The sequence below is a fragment of the Ovis aries genome, chromosome 21 (genome assembly GCF_016772045.2).
Source record: "Ovis aries strain OAR_USU_Benz2616 breed Rambouillet chromosome 21, ARS-UI_Ramb_v3.0, whole genome shotgun sequence".
Classification (NCBI taxonomy): Eukaryota; Metazoa; Chordata; class Mammalia; order Artiodactyla; family Bovidae; genus Ovis; species Ovis aries.
The window spans coordinates 9801242-9818704 of NC_056074.1; the positions used below are offsets into that span (position 1 = coordinate 9801242).

The window sequence follows — 17463 nt, forward strand, 5'->3', positions numbered from 1 at the left end:
CCCTGACTTCAAGATATACTAAACTACAGTAATAGCCAATGTTATTGGTGTAGGTGGTATTTGGTTAGGATCTTAGTTTGTATTTATGATCACAAATGAGATTGAGCATCTTTTCCCTTATCAGATTTATCAGTGATACATGTTTGCTGTGAAATGTCCTGTTTATATTTTCCCACCCATTTTTTTTTCTTTTGGTTTGTATGTCTCTTCCTTTTTGGTTTTTACACACCCAGATACCGTCCCTTTTCCTGTATGATATGAAGATAACTTCTCTCAATTGCATCTTGTCTTTTTCACTTTCTTTATGGAGGTGTAATTGGTACATAATAAACTGCACATATGTGAAACAATGATTTAATGTTTTGATATACGCATATACTCCTTTATAAACTCTCCCACTCACCCTTTCCTGTCAAACCTCACAGTCCTATTCCCAGGCAACTACAGAATTGTTTTGTCAATATAGATTAGTTTGCATTTTCTAGAATTTTATATAACTGGTATTATATATGGTCTGACTTCTTTTACTTGGCGTTATTTTGAAATTCATCCATGTTGTGTGTATCCATAGTTTGCTTTTGTTTTTTTTTATTGATGAGTAGTCTTCCATTGTATGGGTATACTACAGTTTGTTTATTCATTGATCTGTTGATGGACATTTGGATTGCTTTCAAATTTGACTTTTTACATGAATGTATATTTCCTTCTCCTTAGATAATTATCTAGAACAGTGATGGCTGGATTATATAGTAGCTATATGTTTAACTTCTAAAGAAATTACCGAACTTTTTCAAACTGGTTGTACTGTTTTCCGAACTCACCCATTAGCGATTGAGAATTCTGGTTCCTTAGGATCACTGTCAGTTCTTAGGATGATCAGTTTTTAAAGTTTTAACCGGTTTAATAAATATAGTGAAAATGTAGTAGTATCTCATTGTGGTTTTAAATTTTTCTTTCTCTAATGGTTAATGATTGTGAATATCTTTTCATGTGCTTATCTGCTTCCTCTTACTTTCTTGGTGAAGTGCCTGGTCAAATCTTTTACCCATTTTTCTATTGGATTCTTTGGCTTCTTTTTGTTTTGAGAGTTCTTTATGTATTCTAGATACAAACCTAAAAAATAAAAAAGATGTGATTTGCAAAGGAATGTGGTCCCCCCTTAATAGTTTTCTTTCAAGATTTTTAAGTCGTTCTTCTGTCATCCAGCCTCCATTGTTGCTACTGAGATTAATCTTTTCTGTGTGACTGGGTTTAAGGTCTCTGCTTTGTCTTTGGTGTTCTGCTTATCCTGCTATGTCTAGGCCGAGGCATTGTTGTTGTCAGTGGCTCAGTTGTGTCCGACTCTTTGCGACCGCATTGGCTGCAGCATGCCAGGCTTCCCTGTCCTTTACCATCTCCCGGAGCTTGCTCAAACTCATGTGCATTGAGGCAGTGATGCCATCCAGCCATCTTGTCCTCTCTTGTCCCCTTCTCCTTTAGCCTTCCATCTTTCCCAGCATTCAGGTTCTTTTCTAATGAGTTGGCTCTTTGCATCAGGTTGCCAGAATAGCTCTTATTTATTCTTTTTTTTTTTTTTAATAAACTGTTACTTTCAGGACCTGAGAATTCATATTTTTATAAATTATAAGAATTTGATATCCATAGCCCTTTAAATGTCATTTGTTATTTATTTTATTTTTTCCCTGAAGACATCTATTAGAAAAGTAATGGACCTTCTTATCTATTCTCTGTATATTCTAATATTTCTGTCACATTTTCCATTCTGTTTTCTCTTGTGTCGCATTCTGGGTAATTTCTTTGGGTATATTTTCCAGTTCCACTTTGTTTAGTCTGCTGTTTAACCCATCCATTGAATATTTTAAAAATAATGACATATTTTCTTTCATTCATTCATTCATGCCAATATAGATTCTTAGACATTTATTTTATACTTTGGGTATAATCCAATCCTATGTTACATACATATTTACTCAAATTGCTCCAATTTTGGCCATGTTTGGCTGCTCTTTCATGTAACTTTTCTGTTTTTTTGACATGCCCCATTGTAGCAAAATTTTTAAAATTTGGGTTGAGGAGCTTATTCTCAAGATACTCCATGCTCTTCTTTTTATATTTTCTGCGCCAATACTAGGATTGACCATTTCCCCCCAAACCTCTGGTTTCCTTTATTGAAATCAAGATCTGGTTCCTATGTGTGCTATTTGCTGTTGGAGTGCTCTTGCTGCTAGGCCCTCTCAATCTAGAAAAATATGGCAGCTAGGAAATATTAATATACATATTTGATTTATATTTCTATTCATATTTTATTTATTTCTATCCTTCTCTCTGTCCTTCCCTTCTTTCCTTCCAAACTTTTGAATTCATATAGCTATTTGCAATTCTAACAATACCAACTGTACTTATTCATTACTCTCTGCCATTTGTTGGAGAATGCTATATAGAGGCTGAAGTCATTATTGTAGACCCTTTCATCAGACAGGGTAAGGGAATATGTGTTTTTATAGTCGCACGTGACTGAGTGACTGAATATAACAAAGACTAACCTGTATATATGTATAAGTATTTCTATATGTGTTCATTCCTATTTTTGTTAAGCTGAAAATGAGTTTGTAATGATGTCTTTAATCCAAAATCATATGACTCATTGTACAATGCCTTACCCACCCACTTTTTTGTTTGTAACGTCATACTCCAACGGTGAGAAACCTGGTTCCTACCATCTACCATCCATTTACTTAACTGTTCAGTTCCGATTTATACATACAGTGACTTCAACATTGTTGACTTGTACTCCACAAGAAACAAATTTTACCAACTAGAGTGTAGACTAGGATGCTTTTGTATAAGTTTCTTTGTCTTTGGTTTTACAGTCTCTACTCATATTCAGGTCATCACCTTTTTCTCCTACTGCCTTCAGTGACGTTATTTCATTCATCTGTGATATAGTTAGATTCTTTTGTCATAGTCTACTTTTCATCTTGGGATTCCCTGGCCTCCTAAATGATTTTTAAAATTTAAAAATCATTTAAAAATGATTTTTAAAACCATACATTATAGTTTATTCTTTGTGCTATAAAATTCTTTGGATTTTGACAGATGCTTCCTGTTAGGTGCCAACCAATATAGTATCATTACAGAATATTTTCATCACTCTGTGCTTTACCTATTCAACCCTCCTCCTATCTCCTAGAACTTCTGGAAGTCACTGATAGTTTTATTGTCTCTTTAGTTGTTTGTTTGTTTTCCAAAAATTATATAAATGGAATCCTCTAATATGGAGGCCAGCTACTTGCCTGGCTTTTTTAAACTTAGCAATATACATTTAAGACTCATCCATGTTTTTACATAGTTTGATGACTCACTCCTTCTATGTATTGCAGTTTGTTTATCCATTCACTAATTGAAGGACATCTTGATTACTTCTAATTTTTGCAATTCTAAAGTTGCTGTAAGAATTCTCATACAGATAAAAATGCAACTTTTAGGATTTCTTCTATTTTTGTTGTTTTTCTTTGCATACATATTTATGTAGTTCTTTTTTATTAATTAATGTATTTATTTTTGGCTGCACTGCATCTTCGTTGCTGTGCACAGGCTTTTTCTAGTTGCAGCAAATGGTTGCAGTGGTTTCTTTTAATTAGCAAAATCTTCCATATACTCATGCATGAAGAAGCTATCTGTGAGGTCATACATGATATGTTGACTTTTCTCTTGCATTTTCTTTACAGATATTCAAGAATTTTATGAGGTAACATTGCTAAATTCTCAAAAAAGTTGTGAGCAGAAAATAGAAGAAGCCAATCAAGTTGCAAAGAAATGGGAGAAGACATCCCTTCTTGCTTCATGCCATGACAACCTTCAAAAGTCTGCAGAGGTACATTATTGACAGTTTTGAAAGTTACTAAATATTTACTTATACCAGTAAATACCAAAATTATTTATACCAGTAAAGAAGTAGTAGTTATTAGTAGTGGTAATTTTAGTAGTAGTAATGATTATTAACAAATGTTATCAAACATTAATAATAGAAACTTAGTTACATACTATACTGCCAGTATTATATACCAACATTACATATCATAATGTACATAATATTTGCGTATGAAAATTCAGATTCTGCCAAAAGATAAAACCAGGCATAGGAAGAACATGGTTCTTCATGTTGTATAAATGAGTTCTGTCATGAATATTGTCATTGTTTGAGCTGACTCAAGTATCAGGCATTCTGGAATTTCAGAACGTGTGCTGATACAATGCAGGAAGGAGACGGAGAGCGAGGTTGGAGAGTATGGTCTAAAACTGTGATCTCTGTAGTAGAGTCATGTATCCTGGGGCAAATAAAATGATTCATTGGGATGTAGGAACAAAATAATAGAACTCTCATTTATATTGCTTTTTATTACATTTTTTACAATCTTTTATATTTAGATAATTTATAACATATTAACAGTCATACGTGTACATGTAAGAATAAATATAAAGCTATTAGAATTGTATATGCTCAAATGGTTTTTTGCGGATGGGATTATGGAATCAAAAGTTTGAAGCTATTGTTGGGCTTAGCAGTTACCAAAGAGTAAGGCAAGTTGAAGTATGTCTCGTTTTCATAGCCTAGGGTCAATATGGTGGCAGAAACTGATCAATGATGTTTTTAAGTGGTAGTTGGTACTTTGCAGGCAGGTAGTGTGTGTTCCACACACACACACACACAGAGTCAAAATTGGGGTTGTGGAGCTGATTTGGAAACTACATTGAATCCTAGTGCTAATCAATGACACTTTGATTGCTGAGTCTTTGAATTGTTAAGTTTGAGACCTGTGATACACTTTCCAGCCTGCTCAGAACTGGTTTGGAAACTGGGTAAGACTGAGGCTAATGATCAACTTAATTCCTTGAAGAATAAGTTAACAGTGACAGTAATGTGTCAGTGCATTAGATACCTACTATGTGAAGTTTATCAAGTACTTAAAAACATTAAAACATCTTAATTTCAATACCTAGAAGCAATTTGACTTCTTAATCTTTTTTTCTGTACAAATATATGTACGGAAAACTAGGACAACAGCTTGTAGGGTATGTTGCTGCTAAGTCACTTCTGTCGTTTCCGACTCTGTGCGATCCCATGGACAGCAGCCTACCAGGCTCCCCGTCCCTGGGATTCTCCAGGCAAGAACACTGGAGTGGGTTGCCATTTCGACTTTTAAATTGAATGCTATACTAATAGTATTTATCCATATAACATCAATAAGTATTTTTGAAAAATTTTAATGACTATACAATATTCTACCATTTGGAACTTACTTAAGCAGTTTTACATTAAAAATTTTGGCTATCTTCAGTTTTGTGCTATGAGTAATGTGTAATGGCTATCTGTGTATATAAACCCTTGTTTTTTTTTTCCCAGTTATTTCATTAGGGTTGATTTTTGTAAATGAAACTATTCAGGCCAAGGATATTGACGTTTTTAAGGTTCTTGTTACAAATTGTCAAAGTGCTCTGCAGAGTGCTATCAGCAATGTTAGAAAAGACAAATTTACCTATATTCTTAGTAGCATTAGTTATTTAAAATATTTTGTCAAATTAAAAGATAAAATTTGTTACTTAATGCTTTACATTGCAATTATATATCATTGAGACTGACCTGTATTGTCTTATGGTTATTGGCTTATATTTATTTTGTGATTTATTCAAGCTTTTCGTCCATTTTTCTAAGTGATGCTAGAATTATTATGGTTTTCTGAGAGCGTTTTATTTATGAAATATGTCATCTTGCAGTATTTCTAGTTTGTTGATTACTGATAATTTTACTTATATGCTTTTTGGCATTCAAACTGTTTAAAATTTTTATTTGATAAAATTTAGCACCTTTTTTGTTTTTATTCTTCTTTCTTAGCTTTTGCTTCTCCATTCCAAGATTATTTAACTATTCTATTTTTTTGTAGTCTCATTGCTTTGATATTTGTTCTTTTTAAATTTTTAAAAATTACTTTTAGTAAATTTCTAGATGCATAGTACAGCACATACACCTAGTTTTGTATAAAATATCAAAGATATGCTAAATTTCATTTTTTAAAAAAAGGACTTTCTTGTTTTTTGCATGTTTCCTCTTTTACTTGCTTCTTTCCTATGTTGTATTCGCTCTACCCTCCCCACATACAAGGTAACCCATCTTAATAACTTAGTGTGTTTAATCCTTCTTCAGTCATGTAATATGTATTCATATATAAATATGAATTCATATATCAGTTCAGTTCAGTCACTCAGTTGTGTCTGACTCTTTGCCACCCCATGAACTGCAGTACGCCAGGCCTCCCTGTCCATCATCAACTCCCAGAGTCCAGCCAAAACCATGTCCATTGTGTTGGTGATGCCATCTAACCATCTCATCCTCTGTCGTCCCTTTCTCCTCCTGCCCTCTATCTTTCCCAGCATCAGGGTCTTATCAAATGAGTCAGCTCTCTGCATCAGGTGGCCAAAGTATTGGAGTTTCAGCTACAACATCAGTCCCTGCAATGAACACCCAGGATTGATCTCCTTTAAGATGGACTGGTTGGATCTCCTTGCAGTCTAAGGGACTCTCAAGAGTCTTCTCCAACACTACAGTTCAAAAGCATCAATTCTTTGGCACTCAGCTTTCTTTATAGTCCAACTCTCACATCCATACATGACCACTGGAAGAACAATAGCCTTGACTAGACAGACATTTGTTGGCAAAGTAATGTCTCTACTTTTTAATATGCTATCTAGGTGGGTCATAACTTTCCTTCCAAAGAGCAAGCATCTTTTAATTTCATGGCTACAGTCACCATCTGCAGTGATTTTGGAGCCCTGAAAAAGAAAGTCTGACACTGTTTCCACTGTTTCCCCATCTATTTCCCATGAAGTGATGCGACCAGATGCCATGATCTTTGTTTTCTGAATGTTGAGCTTTAAGCCAACTTTTTCACTCTTCTCTTCACTTTCATCAAGAGGTTCTTTAGTTTTTCTTCACTTTCTGCCATAAGGGTGGTGTCATCTGCATATCTGAGGTTATTGATATTTCTCCCAGTAATCTTGATTCCAGCTGTGCTTCCTCCAGCCCAGCATTTCTCATGATGTACTCTGCATATGAGTTAAATAAGCAGGGTGACAGTATACAGCCTTGACGTACTCCTTTTCCTATTTGGAACCAGTCTGTTGTTCCATGTCCAGTTCTAACTGTTGCTTCCTGACCTGTATACAGGTTTCTCAAGAGACAGGTCAGATGGTCTGGTATTTCCATCTCTTTCAGAATTTTCCACAGTTTCTTGTGATCCACACAGTCAAAGGCTTTGGCATAGTCAATAAAGCAGCAATAGATGTTTTTCTGGAACTCTCTTGCTTTTTCCATGATCCAGCAGATGTTGGCCGTTTGATCTCTGGTTTCTCTGCCTTTTCTAAAACCAGCTTGAGCATGTGGAAGTTCACGGTTCATGTACTGCTGAAGCCTGGCTTGGAGAATTTTGAGCATTGCTTACTAGCATGTGAGATGAGTGCCATTGTGCGGTAGTTTGAGCATTCTTTGGCATTGCCTTTCTTTGGGATTGGAATGAAAACTGACCTTTTCCAGTCCTGTGGCCACTGCTGAATTTTCCAAATTTCCTGACATATTTAGTGCAGCATCATCTTTTAAGATTTGAAATAGCTCAACTGGAATTCCATCACCTCCACTAGCTTTGTTTGTAGTGATGCTTCCTAAGGCCCACCTGACTTCACATTCCAGGATGTCCAGCTCTAGGTGAGTGTGAGTGATCACACCTTTGTGATTATCTGGGTCGTGAAGATCTTTTTTGTACAGTTCTAGGTGAGTGTACAGTTCTTCATGTGTGATCACTAATTTTCTTGAAGAGATCTCTAGTCTTTTCCATTCTATTGTTTTCCTCTATTTCTTTGCACTGACACTGAGGAAGGTTTTCTTATCTCTCCGTGCTATTCTTTGGAACTCTGCATTCAGATGAGTATATCTTTCCTTTTCTCCTTTGCTTTTCACTTCTCTTCTTTTCACAGCTATTTGTAAGGCCTCCTCAGACAGCCATTTTGCTTTTTTGCATTTCTTTTTCTTGGGGATGGTCTTGCTCCATCTCCTGTACAATATCACGAACCTCCGTCTGTAGTTCATCAGGCACTCTATCTGTCAGATCTAGTCCCTTAAATCTATTTCTCACTTTCACTGTATAGTAATAAGGGATTTGATTTAGGTCATACGTGAATGGTCTAGTGGTTTTCCCTACTTTCTTCAATTTAAGTCCGAATTTGGCAATAAAGAGTTCATGATCTGAGTCACAGTCTGCTCCCAGTCTTGTTTTTGCTGACTCTATAGAGCTTCTCCATCTTTTGCTACAAAGGATATAATCAGTTTTATTTCAGTGTTGACCATCTGGTGATGTCCATGTGTAGAGTCTTCTCTTGTGTTGTTGGAAGAGGGTGTTTGCTATGACCAGTGCATTCTCTTGGAAGAACTCTGTTAGCCTTTGCCCTGCTTCATTCTGTGGCCAAATTCCAAGGCCAAATTTGCCTGTTAATCCAGGTGTTTCTTGACTTCCTACTTTTGCATTCCAGTCCCCTATAATGAAAAGGACATCCTTTTTGGGTATTAGTTCTAAAAGGTCTTGTAGGTCTTCATAGAATTGTTCAACTTCAGCTTCTTCAGTGTTACTGGTCAGGGCATAGACTTGGATTACTGTGATATTGAATGGTTTGCGTTGGAAATGAACAGAAATCATTCTGTCGTTTTTGAGATTGCATCCAAGTACTGCATTTCAGACTCTCTTGTTGAACCTGATGGCTACTCCATTTCTTCTAAGGGATTCCTGCCCGCAGTAGTAGATGTAATGGTCATCTGAGTTAAATTCACCCATTCCAGTCCATCTTAGTTCACCAATTCCTAGAATGTCGACGTTCACTCTTGCCATCTCCTATTTGACCACTTCCAATTTGCCTTGATTCATGGACCTAACATTCCAGGTTCCTATGCAATATTGCTCTTTACAGCATTGGATCTTGCTTCTATCACCAGTCCAATCTGCAAGTGGGTGTTGTTTTTGCTTTGGTTCCATCCCTTCATTCTTACTGTAGTTATTTCTCCACTGATCTCCAGTAGCATATTGGGCACCTACTGACCTGAGGAGTTCATCTTTCAATGTCCTATCTTTTTGCCTTTTCATTCTGTTCATGGGGTTCTCAAGGCAAGAATACTGAAGTGGTTTGCCATTCCCTTCTCAGTGGACCACATCATAATTTATATATATATATATATATATATATCCATACTGGAACATGTACACTTATATACACAGAGAATTTTGCACAATAATGTTTTCTCAAAAAACTTTCCTGTTATTTGAATGTTTCTTCAACTTGTCCGGCTAGCTTTCATTCATTCTTCTCATGGATGCATAATTTGATGGTGTGAATATGTCTTCAGTTATTCCTCTCTTAATGGTAATTTACTGTTTCCGGTTTTCTGCCACTATAAATAGTGCTGCAATCTGATGATTGTATGTACAGTCAAACTTACTGATGCTTTTTGTATCTATAGGATAGATTCTCAGGGATGGTATTATTGGCTTCACGGTATGCATATTTTTAATTTAAATTATGTTGCTGGCCTGATTTCACCTTTCACATTTCTGTTGACACTGCATGTTGGTACAATTTAACTTCACATCCTTCACAGCAGAAGGTGTTACTGCTCTTTTTAATTTTTTCCAGTTTAACAGCTTAGTAATAGTTCATTTTTAACATAATTTCCAGTTCCCAGACTATTGGTGAATTTGAGCATTTTTCATATGTTTGTTGGGTGTTTTAATCTGCTATTCTTTGAATTTATTAATATTATTTTTCTCATTTTTCTATTGTGTATCTCTTTGTGTGGGATTTTTGCATATTCAAATTACTCAATTTAGACAATATTGCTGTATATAGATTTTCTTAGGGATAAACGTTTTCCACGAATTGATACATACATGTAATGCCTCTGTTTTATGATTAGTATCCTTTCAACAAATAAATCAGCTAGAAAACTTATTAAAATAAAACCCTTAGGCTGTTTATTCAGCAGTTATCTATAAGATTATTTGATTGAGTCGATATAAATCAGGACTTATAATTGGTTTATGAACAGATGCCAGCAATATAAGGAAGAATAATGAGAAAAAATTCTCTTGGGAATTAGACTTATTCATTTCCAACATCAAAATGAAGATAGGCAAAATATACTTAATATAATACAGGTTTTTCCACATTTGTTTTTAGCATTTCTTTTAATGCAATTCAGCATATCTTATAATCCCCTGTTGGAAAGTTCTCAGTCTATAGTGATTTGGATATTGGCCAGTTATATCCAAAATATATGAACATGAACACACATTAACTCCAGTCAGTATGCTTTTAGGTGAGTCTGATTGCTCTTCCTTGATGGGGTATGTGAGGCAAAATGACAGATCTTACTGAAGATGGAAGTGAAAAGAGGGGTAAAGTATCTCTATTTGGGGTTTCTGTGACCTGGGCCAGGATAACTGAAGATCTTGCCCTGTGGAGGTCAGCTTTCCAAAGGCTAAGTTTGGAAAGTGAGTCCAAATTAAATTGATGCTAAAATTGTGTAAGTGAAGAACAGCAATTGAGAAATGGAGGGAAGATGGAGTTCATAACCAGAAAAGCTTAGACTGACATTAGGTAGATCCTGAGGATGGAGTGTAAATACTTGTCATACGTTTTAATTCTCACTTTGTATCCCCTCCTGTGAACAAACTGAGTTTATTTGAAGCAGCTGGGAAAGATATGTATTCTCCGTAAGGACATCAATCATAAATTTCCATTTTCTCTGATTCTTGGGCACCCATAAGCATGCTTATCATATAATAGGCTCAAGAAGTATATTTTAAACCAGAAGAAAAGTCCCTCTATGCAGCCTCTGGTTCCTAGCTTCAGTCTGGTCATGAGATGCCTTGTGTCATGCTCCTCCTTTTCTGGTCTCTTAGTTGAGTTACCCCATGATGTAGACTACAGTGGAGAGTAAATTGGTGTACTTTAGTTGATCAGAGCTGGCAAAGGAAGTCATGGATAATACCTTCTGACTCAGCAAAAATGATATTCCATATTGCTGGTACATTGGCTCTAGAAACAGAAATTTCAAAAGTCAAAGGTCTTACCACTAGGATATTGCTTCCTGTAATATCCTGATTAGGGGTTTCTCCCATGACTCAAGTGGTAAAGAATCTGCCTGTAATGCAAGAGACACAGGAGACTCAGGTTTGATCCCTGCATTGGGAAGGTCCTCTGGAGAAGGATATGGCAACCCACTCAGGTAGTCTTGCCTGAAAAAATTCCATGGACAGGAGAGCCTGACAGGCGTCCATATGGACACAAAGAGTTGGACACAGCTGAGCACACATACACATATATGTACTAGTACATTTATTTTTAAAAAGATTTTATGTAGACATCCATAAGGCGATGCACCCCACTCCAGTACTCTTGCCTGGAAAATCCCATGGACGGAGGAGGCTGGTAGGCTGCAGTCCATGGGGTCGCAAAGAGTCGGACATGACTGAGCAACTTCACTTTCACTTTTCACTTTCATGCATTGAAGAAGGAAATTGCAACCCACTGCAGTGTTCTTGCCTGGAGCATCCCAGGGACAGGGGAACCTGGTGGGCTGCCATCTATGGGGTCGCACAGAGTCGGACACAACTGAAGTGACTTAGCAGCAGCAGCAGCAGCAGCAGCCTTTCAAAATCTGTGACAGTGGAAGAAAATGCAAAAGGAGCTATCTTCTCACCACTGCAGTTTACCAGTCTGAGGCAAAAATCAAGAATAGTGGATGAAATAATTATTTTTTATGGATTCAGTATTTAACTTAGTGTTCTGATGTTTTTGGGTCTTTTTGTTTTAGTAGAGTCAAATCAATCTCTTGAAGTATTTTGACAATGTAAAGAGAAAATCTGGTAGTATAAGAATGAATATTTCACAGCAAATAGCCATTGGATTGGATAGTTTAAAGACATCTTCTGACTACAATATGTCAGTATTAACGTTATTGCTAAAGAAGTGTGACCATCCCAGTAGAAGGCTCCACAAGGAAGGACACCACTGTACACTGTCTAGCATAGTGCCTGGCACAGATGAATATTAAAGAAGTATGATAGGGCATAGAAATTTTAACTTTATTTTTCTGTAGATCAACATGATCTTGGTATGAAGCCTTAAATCTGCCAAGAGGCAGAAAATATAATCTTAGTCAATTCTAGGTTTTCTCAAAGACTTCCTGCTTTATACTTAATCACTCCCCCACTTTTCCTGTACAGTCTATTTTTCTCTCAGAGGGAACAATTCCCTGGGGGCACATAGTCCGCCACTGCATCTCAGTGAGAGCAGAGATATTGTATAATATTGTACATCAGTGTGTTGAGGAGAGTGCCTCAGTGACTATTAATGGATTGAATAATGCTGATGAAAGAGACAGGCAAGGAAGTGATACTGAGCAGGACCCTGTGGAGGCTCCTGGGCACAAAACTCTACCTGTGTCCTTCATTCTTCAGTTACAGGAAATAAGCTTAATTCAGCCTCCATGGCATTCTCTGAGTTCTAAGAGGCAGGTTCAAACAGTTGTTAATTAGGGAAGGGAGGAAATGTAAGACAGGCATGGAGCAGTCGAGAGAAGCAATAGGGCCTTGGGGCAAGGCCTTGGTTCTCCATTAAGGGATACAATATCTTTGAGCTGTGTTGTAGATGCTGAAACCCCCACTGGGTGGGAGAAGTTAAAGTTAACAGTGGTCTGCTGTCCACAAGCAAGTAAACCCTAGACCAATGTGAACCAGAAGGTTGATGTTGCTGACTTCCACTTACCTCATTACCAACCAATCAGAATAATGTCCATGAGCTGATCACTCCCTCTTTGATCCATTACTTTAAAACTTCTCATTGGTACCTGCTCCAGGTTGAGACACACAGTCTTGAGGGCACTAGTCTGCTGTGGCTCCCCTTTGCCTGGCGAAGCAATAAAGCTTTTCTTCTCTACTTCACCCAAAACTCTGTGTGTGAGATTTAATTTAGTGTCAGGGTACAGAGCCACATTTGACTTCACAGGCATCATGGCCATCAGTCAGCATCTGTTATGAGATAATTCCCATTGGGGCTTTTCCTTCCTAATCTTTGGTAGTCATCACTCCTTTAAGTTAGCATTTGTAGCTGAGATGCATATTTCCACCTGGTCTCCAGCTTTACGGTTCACTTTACCACCTGTTCTTCCTCTTCATTCCCACCACAAAGAGTCTTCACTTAAAAAGAAAATCACCACCAGTACATCTCATAGCTACATGGGTGAAAACCAGAAAAATGATCATTTGACTGTTTCTTATTCTTTGTGGGCACAGTGGGATCTTGTGAAGCTGCTCAGGATTTACTCTCTGGATTTTCCTCTACTGTTGTTTCTGCTTTATTCTCCTGTGCCCTTTCGGTAACAGGCAACTTCCTTGCAGGCTTAGGGTCAGGAGAAGGATACAAGTTGAAGTGATTCTAATGAAAGTTTTTTTTTTTTTTTCTTCTCTCACTCACATGAATTTTTTTGGTCAGAGAGAGGTGGAGTATGTGTATGTAATTGGGAAGAAACAGTTTCCGTTTGACTGCATATTCTTACAAATCCAGTCTTCTACCTGGACTATGGCTTTGAATTTAAAAACAAAAATACGGTGTCTATGCTTTCTGTTCTTATACCCCTGGAAGTTCTGGAGACCTCTAATACAACAACTCAAATTTGGGATGGTTAGGGTAAAAAGAATTGGTGAGGAATACCCATTATTAATAAGTCATTCTATGCTTCTGCAACAGATGCAAAATCTTTCAGCAAAGATTTTCTTCATTGGTAGTAGCACATATCCTAAAACTTGAATCTTAATGCCTGACTTGCTGCAGGAAAACTTGCTATCAAGAAAAAAGGACAGTAGATAGAAATTTCTTAATCAGGTTCTGAAAAATAAGAAAAAATAAAATGAAGCCTAAAAGTCTCAACAACAGTTCCCCCCCGCCCCCCGCCTTGTTTTATTGGAATATAATTGACATACAGTCTGTGTAAGTTTAATGTGTACAGCATGACTTCACTTACCTATATCGTGAAATGATTACCTCAATAAATTTAGTCAACATCCATTACTTTATATAACTACTCCCCCCCCCCCAAAAAAAAAGGAAAAAGCAGTTCTTGTGATTAAAACTCTTAGGATATATTCCCTTAACAACTTTCAGATGTACCATATAGCAGCATTACATTGTAGTCACGTTGGAAATGCTCTCGAAAGGTGTCTTGGGAATAAGACAGACAATGGGGATGGCTTGGCAAGGCAGTCTTTACTTCTGCAGAAGGGTGCCCAACAGTCAAAGGTCTGAGAGCAAGCACACAGAGCAGAAGTCCCCTCCCTTGTTGTTCCTGAGACGCAGGTTTCCTCTGGCTCTTCTTAGGCTGAGAGTCACAGACACAGTCTTCCCGGATGTCACCTAAATTTTTGATTGGGTGATTTGTATTAACTATTTTCCCCATCCTTTTAGTTCTTTGTGCATGTCCAGGATAAAGCCCACAAAATTAACCTGCCCAGACAAAGCCTGCTAAATTAGACCGCCAAAACATTCTTGTGAGGAAGGAGAATCAGGAAGTGAAAAGAACAAAGGATTGGCAACTAGCTGCCATTTTTGGAATCTTATTTATAAGCCAGCTATATACCTTTCTGTTCAACTATTCTAAGAATGTTGAGCCGAATATTCTATTCTGTTCAACTGTATCTAAGAATGAATCACCTTTTATTTCTTATAACTTCTCCTTTGATAGAAAAGATCATATCTTTCTTACAGTCATCATGTTGTATATTACATCCCTGTTATTTATTTATCTTCTAAGTGGAAATTTGTACCTTGTGAAACCTTTGTTTTTAAAAGATAATTGTGAAAAATGCTGCATGTTTTGCCTTGCCATTTGACTCAGTAGTTCTTTGATATTTTGGACTCTGTGTTATTCTCTCTCTACTTCAAAATTTTTGCTATAAAATAAGTCAGAAATGATGGAAAAATAAGACTGGAATTTTGTAGCATGTGGTGTGACATTGTGTCATATTTAATATAATTTTAAGTGACTGACTTTCTACTGCTCTGTTTTCAAACAGTGTACAAGAAATGTAGAAACCTTCACGGAGGTGAGGGCTTTAGCATTTCTGGTGGAACATAAGACAGACTGTGTCTAACTCCTTTGTCAAAACCTCCCAGGATCTTCTCACACAGAGTAAAGGTTACATTCCTTAAGAGTTGTGATCCCAGTTACCTCTCAGATCTAAACCCTGCTCCTCACTCACTCCTTTCCCTCCTCCCTAGCCTCTTCACTGCTGCTCAGACACTTAGAGCTTTGAATTTTTCCACTTGCTTTGTCCTTAGGCTGAAATGATATTTCTCCACAGAGCTGCATGAGGAAGGGGGGTTGCCTCTTTCAAATCTTTAATGTTACCTTCTCCTTGATTCCCACCCCATTCTATTAAAAATATCCTTTTCACATATCCAGCACTGTTGTTATCATTCCTTGCTTTGTTTTTATTCATAGCACTTTTCATTACCCATCAGAGAGGCGTTATGCTGTTGTTAAGAGCTAGCTACTGTGAGTCCATTTCAGTTTGAATCCAAGTTCTACCACTTACTGGCTGAGCATTTTGAGGAAATTACTTAATCCCACTATATCTCAGCTTCTTCCTCTAAAATGCAGTTGTCATAAGAATTAAATTTTTGTTTTCCCTCACAATGAAATATTAGCTGCACGAGGGCAAGGATTTTTGTCTATGTGATTTCTTGCTTTTATTCTAGCACCTAGAATATCTCTCGCATTTTATCAATTACTTGTTGAGAAGTTTAGCTTTATGATTTTGACTTACAGCAAGTTTTCCTAAGAACAAATATTCTAAAAGTTTGCTCCACCTTTTTAGCCAGGACTATTTGCATCTTCCATGACAGCTAGCTGTATTTTTAAAACAAATGCATAGAGCAAGAGGCAGTTGATAGAATGACTCACTCATCCATTAGTTCTTTCATTTAAATATTTATTGTCTAAGCTACTGTTCTTTTTGTTAGACTCTGTGGTAGATACACTAACTGGGAGACTCTGAAATTTAAAAAATAGATTTTTTTTTTTTTTCCGTTGACTCTGACCTCAAGAGGCTTGTTTCCCAGTTGAATGTCTGGGCTTTTATGGATGATTTCATGGGGATGGCGACTGAAGCACCAACCTTATAGTCAAACATATTTAGGTTTGTAACTGAGAAGGGTTAATTTTGACTCCATGCTGAATCTGTTTCTCTGGCTTTAAACCTTGTTTTACTGCTTTTGTTATTATAAGCATACAATGGCCTGCCTCAGGGAACCCTGCCCCCCTCTGCCAGACCCTTAAACTAAAGTGCTTTTGTTTAGCTCACAGGGAAATAACCAGACCCTGCCCACCTGTAAGAACTGTGACATCCTTAAGTTCCTTGCATAGGGAGTGGTGCCACTTGACAGCTTGGCTCAAAAATTCACATTGGGAGGGCCAGAATCAAGGATAGCTGTGACCTCCTTTTTTACTGATACGGCAGGAGATACTCCATTTCACACCACCTGTGAAATGGCTATAAGGAAATGAAATAAACATATCCCCCTGCCTGAAGCTTGCCGTTCTAGGAGATATTTGCCAGAATTAAATGGTCTTTTTACTCTGTTTTCCTCACCTCTTCCCATCTCTGACCCATAAAAGAACCTAGCATCCAGCGCCCTGTGCTGTGTGCTTAGTTGGTCAGTTGTGTCCAACTCTTTGCAACCCCATGGACTACAGCCCGCCAGGCTCCTCTGTCCATGGGGATTCTCCGAGCAAGAATACTGGAGTGGGTTGACATGCCCTCCTCCAGGGGATCTTCCCAACCCAAGGATCGAACCCAGGTCTCCTGTATTGCAAGTGGATTCTTTACCTTCTAAGCCATAAGGGAAGCCCAAGAATACTGGAGTGGGTAGCCTGTCCCTTCTCCAGGGGATCTTCCGAACCAGGGAATTGAACAGCAGTCTGCTGCATTGCAAGCGATTTCTTTACCAGCTAAGCCACCAGGGAAACCCAACCAGGGCCCTACAAGATGGTTATTTTGAGACTTTAGTCTGTCATCTTCTCGGTCAGCCAGTTTTCCAAATGAAATCATATTCCTTGCCTCAACACCTCATCTCTTGGATTTATTGGCCTATTGTGCTGTGAGCAGAATGAGCTTGGACTAGGTAACAGGTTGTTATAGTTTACTCCTGACACAAGTTATATGACCTTGAATAAGTTATTCAGCCATTCTAAGTTGTAGGTTCTTAATAAGGCAGGGAGAATATTTGTACGTTCCCTAAGAGCTTTGAAGTTATTATATGAAATTATCCAGATGATGTGCTTATGGAGTGTCTGATACATAGTAGGAA

At 37.4% G+C, this 17463-nt stretch overlaps 1 protein-coding gene across 13 annotated transcripts in view; it reads left to right on the forward strand.

Moving 5' to 3' along the window:
* Nucleotides 1-17463, forward strand: part of DLG2 (discs large MAGUK scaffold protein 2) — a 2369976-nt gene that overhangs the window by 340835 nt on the left and 2011678 nt on the right. For all 13 annotated transcript variants that reach the window (XM_042238120.2, XM_060403917.1, XM_060403919.1 and 10 more), the window contains one exon: nucleotides 3729-3874. In XM_042238120.2, the coding sequence (XP_042094054.1) occupies nucleotides 3729-3874 (146 nt within the window). The remainder of the gene's footprint in view (nucleotides 1-3728; nucleotides 3875-17463) is intronic.